The sequence below is a fragment of the Cricetulus griseus genome, chromosome 3 (assembly GCF_003668045.3).
Source record: "Cricetulus griseus strain 17A/GY chromosome 3, alternate assembly CriGri-PICRH-1.0, whole genome shotgun sequence".
NCBI lineage: Eukaryota > Metazoa > Chordata > Mammalia > Rodentia > Cricetidae > Cricetulus > Cricetulus griseus.
The window spans coordinates 233,209,750-233,231,248 of record NC_048596.1 but is presented as its reverse complement, the minus strand read 5'-3'; the positions used below and the strand labels follow the sequence as shown (position 1 = coordinate 233,231,248).

Sequence of the window (21,499 nt, the reverse complement as noted above, 5' to 3'; positions counted from 1 at the left end):
AGAATGAGAAGGGGAGACGAGGAGGGATGCAGAGGACATGAGGGAGCAGAAAGGTTGAGTCAGGGGAAGAATAGAAGATAACAAGAAAGGAGATACCATAATAGAGGGAGACATTTTAGGTTTACAGAGAAATCAGGCACTAGGGAGATGTCTGGAGATCTACAAGTATGACACCAGCTAACAATCTAAGCAACAGAGGAGAGGCTACCTTAAATGCCCTCCCCTGATAATGAGATTGATGATTGACTTATATGCCACCCGATAGTCCTCATCCAGCAGCTGGTGGAAGTAGAAGCCGACACCCACAACTTATCAATGAACTGAACTAGAATCCAGATGCAGAGAAGGATAAGTGAAGAGCAAAGGGGACCAGACCAGGCTGGTGAAACCCACAGAAACAGATGACCTGAACATCAGGGAGCTCTTGCTCCCCAGACTGATAGCTGGGATACCAGCATGGGACTGATCCAGACCCCAGGAACATGATTTCATTGAGGAACCTCTGAAATCTTCAGGACCTCCTGTAGTAAGTAGTACAGTAGTTATCTCTAGCACAGGTATGGACTTTGGGAGCCCATTCCACATAGAGGAATACTCTCTGAGCCAAGACACACGGAGGTGGGCCTAGGCCCTATCGCAAAGGATATGATAAACTCTCCTAAGGAAGGCCTCACCATCCAGAGGGAGCAGAAAGAATATGTGATAGGTAGGGTTTTAGTTGGGGAGGGGGTGTGTTAGGGGAGGACAGGACGGAGAAGGGAACTGGGATTGTCATCTAAAACAATCTTATTTCTAATTCAAATTTAAAAAAAAAAGTGGTGCACACCTTTGATCCCAGTACCTGGGAGGCAGAGGCAGGTGGATCTCTTGTGAGTTCGAGGTCTACAAAGCAAATTCCAGGACAGCCATGGCTGTCACACAGAGAAACCCTGCCTTGAAAAACCAAAAAAGAAAAGTGTTTTACATGTTTGTAAACTAATAATAAGTATGATGATTATAAGGCACACTGGGACCATCAAATGAAAAAAAGAGATAAAGGTTATAGATATGAGATATACTTTTGGCAAAAAAGGTTAAAAAAAAACAAGAAAGTGCTTTGGATGATAAAGGATTTGGTGTGGTAAGTTAGAGATTGTTCCAAAATAGAAATGGGTGACAACAGCATGAGAAGATTAAAGTATGTTGTAGAAGGAATGTTGAGAATTGAACTCAAAGAAAGTGGACATGGTTATGACTAAGTTGACTGTGATATCAATGTTATTAGAAATGTAAAAGTCGACAGTTGGTGGTGCACTCCTTTAATCCCAGCACTCGGAGCCAAAGGGAGGCGGATCTCTGTGAGTTCGAGGCCAGCCTGGTCTCCAGAGTGAGTGCCAGGATAGGCTCCAAAGCTACACAGAGAAACCCTGTCTCGAAAAACCAAAAAAAAAAAAAAAAAAAAAGGAAAAAAGAAAAAGAATAAAAAAAGAAATGAAGAAATGTAAAGGTCAAAATTCAATACCCTGAGATAAAACTGGCCCCTGATTTCCAGTTGACAGCAATAGGTTTTTCTTAATCATTGATCCATTCTTAATAATCTGTCTTAAAAAAGGAATTTGTTTCATTGTTTTGCTAAATAAAACATTGAAAATCTGTGATCAGTTTTACTTTATATATTTTATACAGCTTCCCACTGAGCAAAACATTCACTTGCTGCATAACCACTGCCTTAACAATAGAAAAAAAATTTCTTCAAAAAGAATTGGACCGCTATCTGGAAGTGTCGGATCTGCCGGGCCTAGAGAGGAGTGGCAGGAGCAACCTGGTGATTACCCATATTTCTGTTCCTGTGTGCAGTAGAGTTTTGATTCACCATGGATAATCTGTCATCAGAAGAAATTCAGCTAAAGGCTCACCAGGTTACTGATGAGTCTTTGGAAAGTACAAGGAGAATCCTGGATTTAACCATTGAGTCTCAGGATTCGGGAATCAAGACCACTATGCTGGATGAACAAGGGGAACAAATAAATTGCATAGAAGAAGGCATGAACCAAATAAATAAAGACATGAGAGAGGCAGACAAGACTTTAACAGAGCTCAACAAGTGCTGTGGCCTTTGTGTCTGCCCTTGTAATAGGGCGAAGAACTTTGAGTCAGGAAAGAGCTATAAGGCAACATGGTGGAGACAACTCACCTAGCAATGTAGTATCTAAGCAACCAGGCTGGGTAACAAATGGACAGCCTCAGCAAACCACAGGAGCAGCCAGCGGTGGATACATCAAACATAACCAACGATGCCAGAGAAGATGAGATGGAGGAGAACCTGACTCAAGTGGGCAGTATCCTAGGCAATCTAAAGAACATGGCTCTGGACATGGGCAATGAAATCAATGCTCAGAACCAGCAAATACAGAGGATCACAGAAAAGGCTGACACCAACAAGGATCGGATTGACATTGCCAATACAAGAGCAAAGAAACTCATTGACAGCTAAAGCCACTGCTGTACAGTTGCTCAGTTCTCTAGCTCCTAAGTCATTGCCTGTTCAGAGTTTGAAAGTGTGTGAAAGAAGGGCCAGAGGAGGAATGCCTCCCTGCTTCTTATTTTCTATCCTTTGGGGTAGGTTCCTGCTCAGACTTCTTTACAGCCTCTCTCTCAGTTCACACTCTTACTTAGGCTGCTTTCCGTACATCACACATAGTTTGTCATCCTCTTCACTTAGCTTCTTTTGCGTTCAAGATTTGGAAGCATTGCCAAAGAGCCATGAAGAAGGTTCTAGTAGTTTTTGTTGTTGGTTGGTTTGGTTTGGTTTTGGTTTTGTGGTAAAGAGCAGAGGAAGGATCAAGAAGTGAAGTTGTTAACTCATTAAAGAAACTATAGGTCAACAAAACAAAACAAAACAGACTAATGCCTAAGATGGGATTATTTTTACTCATGCATTTTGTTTTACATCACTATTTTGCAGCTTCTGCTCCAAAGGAAAATACAGTGGGTTTTCTTAAAGTGAGCCTCACTTCTGAATTCATAGTGATTTGTGTATGTACATAGGTTCTGGGATCCCGTTTCATATTGCACATGCAGGAACACAGTATAAATGAGTGCCTTTTTTCCTCGTATTATGAGTCATATCATATCATGGTATCATTGTAGGCCTATTTACCTTGTGAAGTTGTCATTAGTTAAAATGTACATATATATGTGAAATATGAGACTTCCTCACTAAAGCAGGGATTCAAAATTTTGGGGAAAGTTTAACAGTGTGTCATGTGAATTCAGATTTACCTCAAATACTAAGAATTACCTTTAGATATGAAAAAGAAAACTTGTTTTGAACTCAGGTAGAAAAATAGATTGTTTTGAGTTTTGTAGTTTTAGACATTTAAAAAGTTATGATTTGTTACTAAAGTTGTTTGGAAAATTATGCCTTTGAATTAATTATTGATGACTGCACTGCCACTCTCTGCCATGCATGCAAGTCAAGTTTATGTAGACTCTGAAGTTCCAGGAAAGCTGGGTAGGTATTTGTCACCTTTGTGTAAAATTAGCATCTGTGCACTTCAGAGCTACCAAAGTAGATTGGTTTGACCAATAACTATTGCTTGATTCTTACAATTAAATTTTGTAACTAATGGTATTGTTCTTTCAAATAGGTAACATGTTTTCTGACTTATTTGTGGGGGCAATCATTTTATCAGCTTTTGGTAACAAATTGAATAAAGCAAATGTCCATAGTCAAGCACTCAAAAAAAAAAAAAAAAAAAAAGAATTGGACCTAGCTGAGAATGGTGATACATGCCTTTAATCCTAGAATTTAGAAGGCGGAGGCAGACAGATCTCTGAGTTCCAGGTTTACTTCCTGGTTTTCACAGTGAGACCTTGTCTCAACAAACAAACAAACAAACAAAGAATTATTCCTACTTGGAGCAACTACACAGTAATTTTACAATTCATTTTAATGAACAAATGTTTAATTCTATCTATAAAATTTAGCCTTTTATATAAATAACAATAATAATTTGTTAAAATTGTCTAAAGCTTTGGATTTCTTCTCAAGTCTATCATTTTTGGAAAGCATCCATTGTATCCTTAGAAATAAGTACTTGGTGTTCTATAAACTAATTAAGGCAAATTCACAGGAGTGTTCTTTATTAAAGAGAGACATATGCTATATTAGAGACTTCTAAATATGATAACTGAAAATTAAGAATTGGTTACAGGGTCTTTCCTCAGATAAGAAGAAACCATATGATATGATTTCATCAACTGAAAGAAAAAACACCACACCAAAGATTCCATTCTTAGGGCTGGAGAGATGGCTTGGCAGTCAGGAGTAATTGCTAGTGTCACAGAGAACCTCAGGTTCAGTCCTGGAACCCTTGTCAGGTAGCTCCCAACCCCCTGTAACTACAGTTCCTTTACTGGCCTCAGCGGGCTGCACACATGTGGTGTACAGACACGCATGCAGGCACAGACACACATACTATAAATAGTTTAAAAAGATTCAATTCTAACTGGAGGAAAAGACAATCTAGATAATTCCAGCCAGTCCCTGTATTGCAAAACTTCAGATGTATGTTTAGATTCACATTTCTCACATCAAACATCAGCTTTGAAAACAGAACACATCAATACAGACTTAAAAAATGTTCAATGACCTCTCCAACTACACTGACAATTGAGTATCCTGAGCAGCTGAACCTTTCTCTCATATATGTTTCTTAAGTCCTTTTGTAGTTTGATATTTTGATTATTTAGAATGCTTAGAATTTCACTTGGTACATCCCCTAGTGACAGTGCTAATCTCAGTTTTAACGATGTTACAAATGAGGATGACACTATGTCCCTTCAGTAATTATCTTTTTGTTACCACTGTTTGCTAACCTGGAACCCCTACCTTATTTGAACTCAGTTTTCCAGCTATAGAGGCAAAAGGCAGGACTAAATCCAGGTGAATGAGAGAGAAGTCAGATGGCAGGTCCAGGAGAACCAACTGGAGGATGGGCAGAGGACATGTAAGAAGGCAGTGTCAACAGCAGGGAACAAGCTAAGCTGAAGCCCTCAGGCCAGTTGGGAATTGTAGCTCAGTCTTTGATGTACACACTGGGTGGTCAGGTGTCAGGTCAGTAGGGCTATTTTATCACTCTTACAGTGCTAAGCGCCCCCTCTTTCTATGAGAGTTACACCCTTTCCTTGACCTGGTGTGTCCAATAACTTCTTGGATCTGGTTTCCCTGATATTATTTTAATATACCCATGTTCCTCTGCAGTCTCAACCCCCCCATATATTTATTAGGTACCTTTTCTATTTCTAGGAATAGGTCATTGCAGCATGTCTGTGCTGAGCAAGTGGCTCCATCACTTACCCACCCAAGTGAAGTCATCTCCCATCCTCAAAACAGAATCAAAGGTGCTGCTTATAAAATCTCTGTCTGGAGGCAGTGTCTGAAAAACCATTGTTTTGCACAATATGGAGTAGTTTTTAGAGTAAGAATAACCCGGTCTCAACAGTAAGGAACTCGGTGAAGAATAGAGTGTCATAATTGGACGACATGGGCCTGGGAGTAGAACATAGTTGGCAAAGTGCTTGACATGCTTGTGTGAAGCTCTGGGACTGATCTCCATCCAGCACGGCAAAACCAACCCACCACATCTGGTGATCACTTCTTACCTTTATAAAGTCAACCAATCAGTATCTGGATCTTTTGTTTTGTCTCATTACTCTGGTTACCCAGCCTGAGATGAATACTGCATGGATTTGATTAATGGAGACTTGAAGTACTCCATAAATGCCTGGCCAGCTAAGTCTCATTTCTTTTACTTTCCTCTAACCCATTAGCTGTACATCTGTGCTATCTTTTTCTAAGTAAGTATCAGGGTAATTCCTCCAAGCTACAAATACAAAAAGCACACTACACATTTGACTGCAGTTACTTTAGATTAACGAAAAATTTTTTTCCAGACAGGGTTTCTCTGTGTAGCTTTGTAGACCAGGCTGGCCTTGAACTCACAGAGATCCTCCTGCCTCTGCTTCCCAAGTGCTGTGATTAAAAGCGTGCACCTCCACTGCTTGGCTAAGGAAACATTTTATTGGAGAAAAATAATTTACTCTTTTGCACCTTTATGTCTAGGCATGTTTTATTTCTGTTTGTTCTGATCTGAAGATTGAAAGGAGTGTAAAGATTGGTGAGGGAGCCTGGAATTATGGATGACATAATACAGTGCTTAGTTAATGCTGTCAGCCACAGACTGTATTATTCTTAGGGCCATGCCATACCCAGTCCTGGAACTCATTCCTATTTCAGGTATCCTCCAGGTGCTGTGCCTACAGAATCTCTAATCACAGATATTTATGCCATGTGGATATTCAAGTGGAAATTTCATGGCACCTGCAGGTCCTAAGGTTGATGAAAAAGTAGAATCAGCAGTGAGCAGGATGGCTCTGTGTGTAAAGATAACCTGGGTTTGATTCCCAGTATCTGCAGGGTAGAAGAAGACAACCAACTCCTGCAGGTTCTCTGATCTCCAAATCCATATAATACATGTGCAACACACAGACACACACACACAGACACAGACACAGACACACACACACACACACACACACACACACACACACACACACACACGTATAAATAAATGTATATATTTTTTAAGGTAGAATGAAAATACCATAGCCGACTAACACCCAATTTCACCTTATAATAGAAAGAATGAATGGTTGTCTGTTTAGGAGAAAAAAATGTTGGATAGCAGAAAAGAAAATGTAAAGCTCCTCTGAAAAAGGTAATCTGTCCCCTGCTATGGATATGTATGTGTAGAATGGGAGATGGAAGAGAAGTCATTGGAGTTTGCACATGTGTGCTTGTGTTCAGAAATGTGTGGCTCACGCGGACTTTTCCAAAATGTGATATTTAATGAAGTGACGCCAAAATAACTGGCATTCTTGGTACTGGAGGGCTCTGGCAGCCCAACAAGTCTGGGAGCCAGTACATACACTACTTGAAGCCTACTCATGTGGCTCCAGTGTGGCATCTTCGAGACAAAGAAGTCCTACAGTAAATGTTTTATGTTAGAACTTGTGGCTTTCCAAGCTTCCCAGACTCAACCACAGGTTCCACTACTTCCTCAGCTGTCCATTTTTTGACCACTCCAATGCTGATAAATGAAGGCATGGCCTCAAAATTGACCTGAGCCTTACTCCCTGGCTCTGACCCAGTTTTCCCTACTTCATCCATGCCATTCCAACAAGCCACTCACTGCTTTGTGTTCTCACTGCTTTACCATGCACCATGATCGACTGTGACCCTCTGGAATCATGAACCAAAAAAGTTTTCCTCCCATAAGTGTTTCAGTGTTTGAGGACAATGATATAGAAGATACTTAGTGTATCTGCAGGGTGAACCAATGGTCTGTGCCTGCAGAGGGGCAGACTTAAAAATATATACCATGACAGCCAAGCATGGTAGGTTGAAAGATTAAGAGGTTGAGGAAGGAGGATTTTGAGTTCTGGGCCAACCTGGGCTACACGGTGAGACCCTATTTCAAACAAGCCAACAAATCAGCTAAACAAAACCAAACCAAAACCAAATTGCTAATTTAACAAGATTTGAAGTATCCATTTTTTTTTTAAAGAATGGTGCTCTCTCTTCACAAGTAAAACAAAACAAAAACAAAACCCCAAACCTAGCTAGCTAGAAATTGGAGTTTGAAGTGTTCTTTTGAGTAAATCAAAATACAGTTTGTGAAATAAACTACTTTAAGAATTTTATTTGTTTAAATGATTGCTCACTCATTTACCCAACTGAGTGTGACTCTCTGTATTCTGTACAACTACTGGGCATAACAGTGAAGACAGGGACAGGTTATCCAATTGCTGCAAGCCAGAGCAGGATAAGTAAGTATAATCCAAGTATTCTAGTCTTGCCAGTTTTGGTGCTTAACAGATTCTGCTGGATTTAGTGTCCTTGCGGTTTTCTCTACACAAAGCCTCAGGCCATTGAGAAGACTGGCACCCCATACAATGACTGCCTCCGGTGGTTTTACAGCTTTAGTTTCTACGGTGATGACATCAATTCCATATGTGTGTGGGACTGTCTCTCCTTTAGTCCCCTTATTTCTAAAATAAACTTTTAAAAAATAGAAATTATATTTGGGGGAAAACAATATGCTTCTTCCCTGCACCAAGGTACATAAAAAAATAAAGCAACTGGGAAAAAGAGAAGATGCAGGAAGGGGGTGTAGCTGTTTGGGAGTGTTTGCCTCGAACACATAGAGCCTTGGGTTCAGTCTCCAGCCAGCAGCACAGAGTGGTTGTTTAGCGGTGTAAGCCTATAATCCAAGGATCAATGGATGTGGAGGTAGGAGGATCATAAATTCAAAGCCATCCTTAGTGCACAATATATTTGAAGCCAGCCTGGGATATATGATTCTGTGTCAAAAAAAGAAAAAAAAAAGACTGAGAGTTAAAGATAACAATTACGGATTTCTGGAAGCCAAGAGTGCAGCGGAGTCATGGGTGTGCCTCTGAGCTCAGCTACTGACTGGGACATATTCACAGCCAAAGGCTTGATTTACTGCTTCTTAGACTCTGTGTATCTTATCAAGCTCTACAAACTGGTTCACTTCATCCAAGTGAGGCCACCACCCATTCAGGAACCTCTCCACAATGATTCTCAGCCAGGGGGTGACTTTTACTTCGCCCCGGGCCCCTTTTTCTAGGAGTTCTTCCAGTTCCTCCTGGTTCAGGTAGCTGAAGCTGCTGATTTCACTGGGATCTGTGCTGATAGTGACATCCTTCCTGATAAGCAGAAGGTAACAGACTTCATGCTCTCCCCAGACTTCATCTGATTTTGCCTTATAATGATATCTTGTCATAAACACGATGTCTTCTAGAGAAACCTGTGACAACAAAATTGGTGTAAAATGCAAAAAACGCGGAGAAATGATGCAAATATATGTGTTTCCCTTGAAGATGAACAACTTTGTTTAGTAATTGGTAATTAAATTGATCTGTTTGTTATTATTATCATAGATTTATTATATAAAATGATGGGTTTATTATGCTGTTCTCATGCATGTATATAATGGACTTTACTTACACACACCCTCTAACCTCTTTTGCCTCTCTTTCCACTTCTTCTTGTCATTCTTCTCTCCTAATCACTGTCCTGTTTTCATCAAAAACACACATGCTCATGTGAGCACACAAATCTAGTCTCTGCATATGAGAGAAAATGTGATAATAGTCTTTCTTTCGTTTGTTTTATTTTTGTATTTATTTTTTCCATTCCAATTCCAGTTCCCCCTCCCTTCTGTCCTTCCCCACCCGCACCTCCATCTGCTCCTCGGAGAGAGTAAGGCCTTCCCTAGGAAGTCTATGTCTGCCCCATTATCTCGTTGAGGCAGGACCAAACTCCAACTATGTGTTTTTCTTTTCTTTTTTTTTTAAAAGATTTTATTTATTATGTATACAACATTCTGCTTCCATGTCTATTTGCACACCAGAAGAGGGCTCCAGATCTCATAGTGGATAGTTGTGAGCCACCATGTGGTTGCTGGGAATTGAACTCAGAACCTCTGGAAGAGCAGTCAGTGCTCTTAACCTCTGAGCCATCTCTACAGTCCGTGTTTTTCTTTTTAAGAGTTGATTTACACAGTAAGTCGCATGCTTGCCATGTCATTTTTCTCTTGGCAAATATCATGGCATTGTGCATATAAGAACTATAGTAGGTCTGCTACCACCCATTGCTAATATCAAGAATCACTTTAACATATGAACTTGTATGTATTTTCAACATTGAATTTCTTTATTTTTAAATCCACCTAGAATCTTTTCTATATAGTATGAGAATTTGATTTTTCTTTTCTCCCCCGCCCCAGCTTTTTTTTGGGGGGGGGTTGGTTTGGTTTTTCAAGACAGGGTTTCTCTGTGTAGCTTTGGAGCCTGTCCCAGAACTCACTTTGTAAACCAGGTTGGCTTCAAATTCACAGAGATCTGCCTGCCTCTGCCTGCTAAGTGCTGGGATTAAAGGCACGAGCCACCACTTTCCAGTAAGAATTTGATTTTTCTAATAAATTTGAAGCTTCTTGTTTGTAATAGTCTACTGTTCCAGTCAGAAAGGGAGGCTTAAAGATTTCCTGATAAAAACTTAAGAGAAAAATTTCCTTAAACTGTTCAACATGAGCAAAGGACTTAACGACCCTGTGGGTTTCTTTCTGGTTTGGGTTTACTCTGCCACAAGCATTTTGGTTTCTTGAACTGTTCTCAAGGAGTTTGACCATTAATTTCTGCTACATATCTAATCCTGGCTCTGCTATTTCCATGAGACCAGCTTCTATCAACTTAACTCTTTTTACTGAATTGGGTACTTATGAAACCAAAACAGGAACTAGAACAATACACCTTGCAAGTTAATGGGAGACCAAAACGGGAAAAAACATACCTTGCAGAGTAAGAGTTCTGTCTGCAGTTAAGACAGTTAAGAATAAGTTCCTGCTTGTATGTTTGCTTGACCCATCTGCACCTCACATATGGGTGGGAGGTGCATAGGCCTGAAAAATGTCACCTGATTGGACCAGATGGGATACAGTGTCCATGAAGGTTTTACTTTTTTAAGCCTCTGCAAAAATGTATCTCATGGCCATTTCCTGGGAACCCGGGCCAGTATTTAATTAAAGCTTGCTCCAAATTTGGCTCAAAATTGTGGCAGTGGCCATCTTTTTAACCAGTGGGATTAACATGCGGAGTTATGTTATTCCAATTAGTCTCACCCTTGCTGCAGTCTTTCCAGTGCCTGTGATACATAAGTAATAGTTCTTCAGGTTTCAGAATGCTCTTGTGCATATGCCAAACAGATTTTCCAAAATGAAGCAAACAAAACAACAGAAACTTACTTTGTTTCTGTGTAAACTCTTTCTCCAAGTGGTTCAGGACATATCACATATAGAACATAACAGAATTGGTAGGTACACTTTGCTCTCCTGATATAGTGCAACAAAACAATGACTTTGACCAGTTGGGAGCTTATTCCATGTCTCATCAAAACCGACTACTTTTGGTTTCAAAGCTATTGTGCAAGTTTAATGTTGACACCTTACCATCTTTGTAGGTTCAAGGTCAAGGGATAAAGACCTTCACCTAGTCATAGTCTAGAGGTGTGAGTAGCTTGGAAAACAAGAGTGAGTATTTCCAAAAGAAATCTTAATTTTAGCTTTTTGAGGAACCTTTATGCCAATTTCCATGGTAGTTACACTAGTTTACACTCCCACTAGCAGAATATGAGGTTGGTTTCTTCACCAAATCTTTGACATCATTTGTTGTGGTTTGATTTCTTTTCATGAGTCATTTTGACTGGGATAAGATCTAATCTCATTGTAGTCTTGAGTTGTATTTCCCCAATAGCAAAGTTTGTTAAATATTTTTTACATACTTATTGGGCATTTGTACTTGTGTTAAGTTTATTCAATGCATTTATTCTATTTTTGCCATTTTAATTTAGATGACTAAATTTTTTGTGTACTTAAATTTGAAGTTGGTTCCTTTGACCCCTTATGTTTTTGTTGTTGTTGTTTGGTTTTTTGAGACAGGGTTTCTCTGTGGCTTTGGAGGTTGTCCTGGAACTAGCTCTTGTAGACCAGGCTGGTCTCAAGCTCACAGAGATCCACCTGCCTCTGCCTCCCAAGTGCTGGGATTAAAGGCGTGTGCCACCACCATCTGTGTCCTGTTTTAAGGAAGTAACTCCTCCACTCCCTATATCAGGGAACCTCATGGAAACTTAATAGCTTTCTGTGGAAAATATCTATCTACTCTCAAGCCCCTACTCTAATGGATAAACAAAGGGATGTGCACAGCTGATCCTAGACATTCTTTTTAGTGCCTATTTGCAAGTTCCTCCTCAGAGTTTTCAAAAAAGCCGATTCTCAATAGACTTTGTTACCCAGAACAACTGAATTCACAAAGGCCCCATTCTCTCTTTGTCATAGCACCTGGGTGAGGTCAAGGGCACAGATTCATCACCCTCAGGTAGTGTCCAGCCTTTGCCCCTTGCTCCCTTGGATTTCTGCTGACACAGTTACTGGGCAGACATTGGTACCTGGTCCTGGGGGATGCCCAGCTCAGCCTGCAGACGTCTCAGGGCTGCCCTCCTCACTCCCAAGGCATCTTTCTCTTCCAGTTCCTCAGGATTACTTAGTGGATGACTGGAACAGGAGTCAGTAAAGTGCCCTGGAGAGAACACACATGAGAAACAATTCTCTTATTTATTCCTGGAGATAGATGAAACAGAACTTCAGTCTTCACTGGGATAGATCAATAAGGCATCACAGATGAAAAAAGCAGACAGAGCCTGAGTCTCCCAGGGCTGTGAGGTACACTCCTAAGAATCAGCAGCTCTGACTGTTCCCCTGCCCCTCCTGTGAACGCTTGCTCACACACTTGTTGCACTATCTGAATGAGTCTCAGGGCAGGAAACAGTTCTCATGCAGGTTTGTGCAATGGCCTAGGAATGCCACCAGGAAGAGCTAAGTGCTATGTACAGCCTGGATTGGTTTAGAGTGGTGCTGAGGAAGCAGAGGGTTCACTTGAGAGTGTTGAGCTATTAGCTGGAGAGAGCTCAGTGGTGAAGAGCACTTACCGCTCTTACAGAGGACCTGAGTTCAGTTCCCAGCACCTACATCAGGCAGTTCACAAATGTCTGTAACTCCAGCTCCAGGGGAACTGTATGATGGCTAACTCATGGATTATGTGGAAGTTAGAAATGGTAGGTCTGTGAAAAGATGTCCCTCATGCCTTTAATCTCAGCCCTCAGGAGGCAGAGGCAGGCACATCTCTATGAGTTCAAGGCCAGCCTGGTCTACAAAGCAAGTTCCAGACATCCAGGCCTGTTACACAGAGAAACATTATCTGGAAAAAAACAAAAACAAAACAAAACAAACAATAAAGGCCCCAGCTCAGTTTATGCTATAACCTCCTGGCCTCAGGAGCTCTAAGCCATTAGATATCCTAAATTATGTTTTAAGTTTAAATTACTGTGCTTAAGAGAACTATAAAACAAAAATGCCTCTAACCTATAAGCCCCATGTGCCCAAGTACAGATTAACTTCCTGGAATGCTGGGGCTGTTGTTCATGTGAGATAACAAGTCACAGGTTGCTCCAACTGCACAGGGTGTACACTTGATCACACATAGGTGGGAGCTATGTAGGCAGGAAGTTCATCAGGATATGTGCCTGATTGGATGAAAGTGAAAAGTACATAGCCTTGTGGGTTTTGCCTTATAAGCTCCTGACTAAAAGTCCATTCAGTACCATACTCTGGGGATTCTGGCTATGGACCTGGCCAGTGTCCATGATCCTGGCCATTATTTAATAAAGCTTGCTTCAAATTTGGCTCAAAAATTGTGGCAGTGGTCTAATTTTTGCCTGGTGGGATTAAATCTGACACCCTCTTCTGGCTTCCAAGAAGCATCTCTATATCACACACACACACACACACACACACACACACACACACACACACACACCTAAATAAAAATACATGAATTTATTTTTTCTAAAATGAGAGTGTTGAGCTAAAGACACAAAATACCAAAATTATAATGTAGGAAATCCCACCCTGATGCTAAATTTATTCTCAAAACAGAGAGGATCTGAGCAGCAGCAAGTTTGGGAGGGCTTCTCCGAACTTCACTTGTCTGACTATAGATAGATCATCCAAAATGAAAACAATGGCCAAGGGCCCTCCTGTGATAACGTCACAGAAGAGGCTGGGGGGACCTCTGCACCCAGAGAGCTTTTGTCACCTGTACTCTTCTGATAGCTCCTCCTTGAGACCTTGCATACTTGAAAATCTTTTTTATCTGCATTACATGACAAGCTCTGTTCACCACCACAGCTTCCTCCTTCGTGTTCTTACGGCAACTCACTCCCAGAAGTCCTAACCCCATTCCTTTTTGTAACACAAGATTCTCTGTGGACTTCAATCACCTGGCTCTCTTCCAGACTTATATCTTGTGGGATTCCCACTTCTGCATGCAATGAAGAAAATTTTCCCACTTTTCACTGTCAGTCTTTTTCATTCACTCAAATCATCATAGAGTGGAGGGAAGTCTTTTGGTGTTTTGATGCAGGGTCTCATGTATCCCAGCCTGGTTTTGAATTTGCCATGCAGTTGGGAATGACCTTGAGCTCCTGATCTTTTGCCTCCACCTCCCAAGTACACCTGGGGAATACAGATGTTTGCCACCATCCATTGCTTTTGCTATAGAATAGATCGTTTTCTTTTCACTGTGTGTGTGTGTGTGTGTGTGTGTGTGTGTGTGTGTGTGTGTGTGTGTGTGTGTGTGAATGCGCACTTCTGTTTACATATTCATGTATGTATACAGGTGCACATAGCGGCCAGAAGATAGATAATCAGATAACAGCTTCAGGAATACCATCTACTTCCAAGGACTTTCCTAGGCCTAGGGCTCACCAATTAGTCTAGACTGGTCAACAAGCACATGCCACCATGCCCAGCATTTTTCATGGGTATCAAACTCAGGTCCTCATTCTTGGAAGACTCATGCTTTATCATCCAAGCAGTCCCTCCAGCCCCCACTCCACCAAGTTTTCATAATGGGTGGTGCTAATTCCTTTACTCAGGTAATTGCAACTTTTTGGTGAGGGCTCTTACTAAATATCTCCTATTCCTTCCTTGCTTTTCAGACACTGAGTTTTTATTGGGGTTACTTGGCTGAAATCTTACTAAAGCAAAAATACCCTTGTAAATACAGAAGCTAAAACACTCGCTCTGTTACCTGAAGAAACTGCAGAAGTCATGGCCCTCAATATGAGATCTGTTCTATTCACACACTGTGGACATCAATACATAGTTATATTTCTAACCTAGAAGTTCCTGAATCTGAAGTTTTAGTTCAACATCATAAAGGAGTCAAAGAACTTAACTTACCTAGCAAATGCAGAAATGGATTAGAAAATGATCAGGATGTAGTCACTGAAAGAAGAGCTAACGAAGGAAAGGATCGTGCATGGCTGCTGTACTCTACATTGAGGTGTTTTGGTTTTGTTTTTTTATCAGTAGGACAAGGCATGGTTTCTAAAATCTGAGGACAGCTCATGCTAATACACATTAAATGACCATAGTTTATATGTATGCTATTTTCTCTTGAAAAGGATTGTCCTTACCTTCGACATTTCTAAGACAACATTCAGTGTTAAGACTTGGATTTCCAGGTATTGAGTTTTATCTTTATCTCCTAATCTTTATGCTAAATATCATTTATCACAGCCCTTCAGATTCTTAGGTCAGTGAACTCTTCTGCATTTAAACAGCTCTGCTGCTGGACCTGGTGTGTGTGGGGGGGAGAGCATTCATTTATTCAGGAAGTTGAGATGGAAGGATTACAAATCCAAGGGCAATTACCTGCCTCAAAATAAAAGTAAAAGCAAAGGGCCCAGAGTATAGCCAAATGGTAGAGTGCTTGCCACCCCCTACCCCGCTCCTCTGTTTAACCCCTAGTGCTAAATAAGTAAATAGGTTTTCATTTGATACAAAACAACAGATAAATGGGGAGTGGGATGGAACAAAATAGAATTTCTTATGGATCCCTAATTTAAAAAGCAGAGCAAACAAAACATTCTACCCTGACACCTTGGAGCAACACTAGGCTGATAAGCACGTGACAATTTCCTTCAGAAAGCTGTCATCTACAGCTAAGTAATTCCTGCTGCAGATTTCTCCAGGTCATGTTGCATGGACCTGTTCTCTTAGAGTCATGATGAACTCACCAGGGAAAGTAAGCTTCGTGTCTGCTCGGCGCTGAATCAGAACCTTCTTCTCTGAGTTGAACAAAACAACACTGAAGGCTCGGTGGAGCAGCCCTGCAAATGCAAAGGTCTGAGTGTGAGCACACAGGACTGACAACCACAGGACGGTTGCCCACACTCTGTTTTCAATCTCTGTGTCTCAAAAGAAAAATAGATGGTTATAGCAGTTGAATGCTTCATAGGACCATGGCTACCAAAACTGATATTTTATAGCCTGTAGCTAATTAAAACATATTTGACAAATTAAAACTCGAAACAAATATTTTAAACTTGTGAGGGAAAATCAGATCTAGATGGCAGCAAGACAAAATCAGGACAAAAAGATTTTATTCAGGGCTATTGTAATAGGGAGAAAAGAGACCTCAGTATGGATTTGAGGTCAACTCTGAGTATAAAATAGACAAGTGGGCATTTATAGCCTAGTGACACAATAGGGAGGGGTAGGTGGGTGGAGATGGTTAGTGGGAGAGTTGGATGAGATTGTCAGGTTGAGTTGGCCTTGGTGAGGTGATGCATGCCATTGATTAGAGCACTCTGGAGGCAGAGGTAGGGCAGATCTTTGAGTTTGAGGTCAGCCTGTTTTTTTCTAGAAAGTTTCAGACCAGCCAGGATCACACAATGAAACTGACTCAACAGACAGACAGACAGACAGACAGACAGACAGACAGAGCAAAACATCTGGATAATCCAACACCTCCCAAGGGATGATAGGGCTTTAGGGATCTGATTGGACATCAGGATGGGGACTCCTTTTGAACCTAGCAGGATTCTTGTTCCATGGGATTTCAGAAGGAAGTGTACAGCTGCCTATAAGGTTCAGGACTCTGATGGTGGTTGGTTAAACAGATAATCCTTTATCCAAGTGAGTTTCTCAGAGTCTGCTTCTGAAGTTGACAACCAAGAGGACTGTGTAGTCTTCCTATGGGAAAATCCACATTTTCCTCTCCTGCTTCTTCGTCAAATAAGAGGGAAGGAAGGAGAGAGAGGGAGAGAGAGAGAGAGAGAGAGAGAGAGAGAGAGAGAGAGAGAGAGAGAGAGAGAGAATACTGCATAGTAGACAAAGCAAAATTATGGCGCTACCTTTCTCAATGTTTTCATTGCGATGACAATTCCTCTTGGTGTCTGCACCAATGACCTTGTCATTTTCATCAACAAGAATCAGCATTTGATCTAAACGCTGGAGCTGGTGTTCATCAACCCAGTCAACAGTGATGTCAGACATGTCTGTTAGCTGTGATCTGACCTGAAAAGGATATATACAGTTTCATCTTTGTGTGAAGAATATTATCATCTACTTTTTTGCTATTTGTTGCCGAACACCTCTAAGGTCATCACATGCCTTCATCTTTCAGTGACAAAAATACTATATATTAATGTAGCACCTTTGCTACAAAAGGGGCATGATATGTTTCCAATTGTATCTTTTTGGACAGGAGATCTTGATGACTTTCCAAGTGAGAACATATTCCTCCTGCTCTCTAGAGTCTTTTCAAAGAAGATTTAAAAGTAAACCCCCACAAAAGGAATCAGTGCTGAGGAAAAGTGCAGGCAATGCTGTTTGTGGTGTATTTTTAAACAAATGCAGGAAGGTTGGAACAGACATAGAAACATTCTGTAGCCTTTCTAGAAAGTCGTGTTCACCCATAGAAAGGCTGCTGTATCCTCCTTAGTGTCAAATGGATTATCTAACATTTGTTTTCACCAAATCTTTCCTCTTGTTTGTAAATGTGCAAAACAATTTTGCTATTTAGCCCAGGTTGAGCTCAGTTAAACTCACTATCCTTCAGCAAAAGCATTGTAAGTACTGGTATGACTGGCATGAGTCTCTATGCCTGGCCTTCACCCTCTTTAGAGAAATGTGGAGAGGGAGGTAAATAGGTCAATTCCTATGTATGAAAATGTCACAGTGAGACCCATTATCATACACAGCATTGTTATTTATATATTATTTATATACTATATATATTTATATGCATATATAATATATACAACATTAATATATGTTAATAAGAAAGTGAACAGTGAAATATAGGACATTTTATTCACTGCTGCCTCTTATCTTCATTTACTTGTTATTTCAGTGCGTTGCTTGTTGTCTCACTCCTTACTGTCTCGGCAAAGAAGCTGCTTAACTGGATTTCTGAATATGGGATAGGGCAAAAATCCAGGGGAAAAATTTAGCAAATAGGGATATGACTTGATCAGTGAAAGAGTTCCTGGAGAGGAAGAACACACACTAATCACTCCTGGATATTGGAAAACGTGTAGCTGATGCCCAGGCTGAACTATGAACCATACACACCTTTAAGTGTTCAAGAACAACACTTAGTATATTTGCAGTTCCTAGTGTTTTTAATAAGAAACCACACTGCAAACTGTCTCTGTCTTTTCATCATGCCCTGCTTGTTCAAGCTATCTATTTTCTTTTCAAGCTTATTAACTCCTAAAAGAATGTTCTAGGTATTACTCATTTTCACACCTAGGCAGATTACACCATGCTGCCATGGTACATGACAAACCATTTTCTAGTACTAGATGACTTGCTTTGTAAATTAGCTGATAACAGATATTATTTTAACACAAATATCTTTTTAACACAAATTCACACCTTTAAAAGGGGTTGACACTTTAGGCTTAATATTTTTCGTGTAGGATTAGGTAGCATCTCAAATAGATAGGGAAAGATTAATTGAGACTTGATGAGGTAACAGACACACTTTTTGAAAGTAATAAAGTTATATTCTTGACTCCAATGTTCTATTAATATATCCTTATGAATTTAAAGTTAAATTATAAAAATGAATGCATAAAAGAACTAGAAAGTACATGCATGAGCAGGGTATCCAATAATCTGTTGGGAAAAGACATTTTAGATACAACAATAATAGCAGAAGTTTCAAGACACAACTAAATGGTTAACATATAAGTTTAAACCATCTTTCTGCAAGTCAGGAAAACCATGAACAAAGAAAAAGAGAAAACCAAGCCGGTGTTGGTGGTGCATGCCTTTAATCCCAGCACTTGGGAGGCAGAGGCAGGTGGATCTCTTTGAGTTTGAGACCAGCCTGGTCTACAGAGCAAGTGCCAGGATAGGCTCCAAAGCTACACAGAGAAACCCTGTCTCTAAAAGCCATATATATATATATATATATATATATATATATATATATATATATTTCAGTTATCTAATATCAAGTTATCAAAAATTCTTATTTTAGAATAAAAATGTATAAATACAGTAGAAAATCATAGAAGAGCATAAATATATAATTTAAATGCAAAGGAACCTGCTGTATGAAGATCTCTGCAATTGGAGGGCCGGAGACCAAAGTCTCAGTATAGTGAAGACACAGTTTCTTCCTTCTGCCCTTTTATTCTACTCAAGCTTTCTAAAGATTAGGTGATGTCCAGCCCATTGGCATGGCATCCTCTGCTATTTAATCTATAAATTCAGTGCTAATCTCTTCTGGAAACTCCCTCACAAACTGCAGTAATTACTTTTCCTGTTTCTTTAAGAAAATACCTGGCAAAAGCAAATTAAGGAAAGAATGTTTATTTTAGCTCACAGTTTGAGAAGGCAGTCTATGATAGCAAGAAAGACTTTAACTGTGTGCATGGTAGAGTAAGGCAGCTTCTCACATCACTGCCAGATAACAGAGATACAAAGACCAATGCTAATATTCAGCTCTTGTTCTCCCCACACCCCTCTGGCACTCCAGCCCAGGAGCTGTCCACAGGTGTGTCTCATAGATAATTATGAATTTATTCAAGTTGACAAGAAGATTAACCATTATCCAGACACACAAAGAAATAATATTTGATTTGCATCTGAACATAGTGCTATATGTTCCCACATAAAGTTTACCCTCACTTAAAAGTAACTTACTCAGCTGGGCAGTGGTTGTGTATAAGCAGCACTTGGAGGGCAGAAGCAGTGACCTCTGAGAGTTCAAGTCCAGCCTGGTCTACAGAGAGAGTTCTAAGAACAGCTGGGGCTACACAAAGAAATCCTGTCTTGAAAAACAACAAGAGTAACATGCTCGTAATTCCTCTAGCTGATGAATGGGCTTTATCATTCCAACAATTTCTAGAAGATTGTCTACCTTAAAGTAAAAAATAGAGCAAAAACGAGGAAAGCTGAACGGAAGTTAGAAATGTTCCTAGATAAAACTCAACATCCTACAAAAAGAAGTCTTTCAAAAAGGTCATGAAGTATCTGTGTTTGGGGTCATGTAATAGACTCAAACAGTGACAAAAATTGAAACTATAGATATTTCCATATTATCTGTAAACATTAAACATTAATAACATGTGTCTGTACTTCAAAACAGTAAGAAAACTATACCATGAGATAAATTAGTAAGTGATGACAGAAAGATTCATGATATAGCATGTGTAATTCATTCAGCAGCATTCTCATCACCGAAAAGCCTGGTTTTCTGTGACTCCAATACTCTAGAAGATGAAGCAGGAAGATCTGAAGTTCAAGACCAACCTAGCCTACATAGTGAGGCCTGACAAAAACAAGACAAAACAGGGTGCTGTAGAGATAGATGCATTTGTTGCTTTTGCAGAGGACCCAGGTTCAGTTCCTAGCACCCCCGTGGCTTCTCACAACTATCTGTAAGTCCAGTTCAGGATATCTGATGCTCTCTATTGGCCTCCGTGGGCATTGTATGCATATGGTGCACATTCATACATGTAGGCACTCACATAGAACAAAAACAAACTAATCTTTTTTAAAAGGAAAAACAAAGAATCTAATATCCATAAATGGTACATTGTTAAATTTATTGGCAGTATATATTGCCCTACATTTATTATTATTATTATTATTATTATTATTATTATTATTATTATTTATGGTTTTTCAAGACAGGGTTTCTCTGTGGCTTTGGAGGCTGTCCTGGAACTAGCTCTTGTAGACCAAGCTGGTCTCGAACTCACAGAGATCTGCCTGCTTCTGCTCCCCCCTCCCCGAGTGCTGGTACTAAAGGTGTGCCCCACCAATGCCCTGCCCTTTCCCTACATTTTAAAAATGAAAAGATAAGAAACATTTGAAATGTTGCATAGCGGCTGGAGAGATTGCTCAGCAGTTAAGATAGCTTATTGCTTTTGCAGAAGACCCAGGTTCAGGTCCCAGTACCACATGGTGGCTCACAACCTGTAGTACCATCTCTGCCAAATTAAGCACAGAAAGCATTAGAAGCAAATGCAATCAGTATTGTATATCCTTTTATGATGTGTTCTTGGGTAGAGTAGGGGGAAAGTGGTCATTGGATTTCTTGAGGAATCAGGATCTGATACATAGAACACAAAAACATATTATGAAAGAGAAAGAATAAAAGGAAAGAAGAAAGAAGATACAGAAAGATATAGAAGGAAGAAGAAAAAGAGAGAGATTGAGACTGAATAACTCAAAGAACTTTCTTAAAAGAGATTGCACAACTAACATTTTTGCTGACAGGGAACCCAGGTCCTTGATAGGGCTCTACTACTGGGTGAGATCCCCAGTGACACAGCTTTCAGCGTGGCAGTCAATAACCATGGCGTACCCACTGAGGCTGCAGGTAGGGTGTTAGGGAATATGAAAAGATTACTGGGAAAAGATGATTATATGGAGACAAATGAGAAGAAGCAGAAAGGGCATGAGCTATCAATGGGATTTAGAGAAAGATATGGATACAAAATCTGAAA

The 21,499-nt window shown here is 40.2% G+C and overlaps 1 protein-coding gene and 1 pseudogene across 1 annotated transcript; one reads left to right on the top strand and one right to left on the bottom strand.

The window, feature by feature from the left end:
* The first annotated feature begins 1,786 nt into the window (after positions 1-1,786).
* LOC100752969 lies at positions 1,787-2,867 on the top strand (annotated as a pseudogene).
* A 5,429-nt stretch (positions 2,868-8,296) lies between these two features.
* On the bottom strand, positions 8,297-17,024 carry Idi2 (isopentenyl-diphosphate delta isomerase 2). The gene is made up of 4 exons (XM_027405496.2): positions 16,883-17,024; positions 15,764-15,856; positions 12,071-12,201; positions 8,297-8,876 (listed from the first exon to the last, which is right to left on the bottom strand). Exons 1-4 carry the CDS (start codon positions 17,022-17,024, stop codon positions 8,559-8,561), a joined length of 684 nt encoding a protein of 227 aa, XP_027261297.1. The 3' UTR covers positions 8,297-8,558.
* Positions 17,025-21,499: the final 4,475 nt, after the last annotated feature.

Coding starts and splice junctions, on each gene's coding strand:
- Idi2 (XM_027405496.2), bottom strand. CDS start 17,024: ATGTCTGACATCACTGTTGACTGGGTTGATGAACACCAGCTCCAGCGT. Junction 15,857..16,882: donor CAATGAAAACATTGAGAAAG/GTAGCGCCATAA, acceptor TTGCATTTGCAG/GGCTGCTCCACCGAGCCTTC. Junction 8,877..12,070: donor TGGGCATCCCCCAGGACCAG/GTACCAATGTCT, acceptor TTGTTGTCACAG/GTTTCTCTAGAAGACATCGT.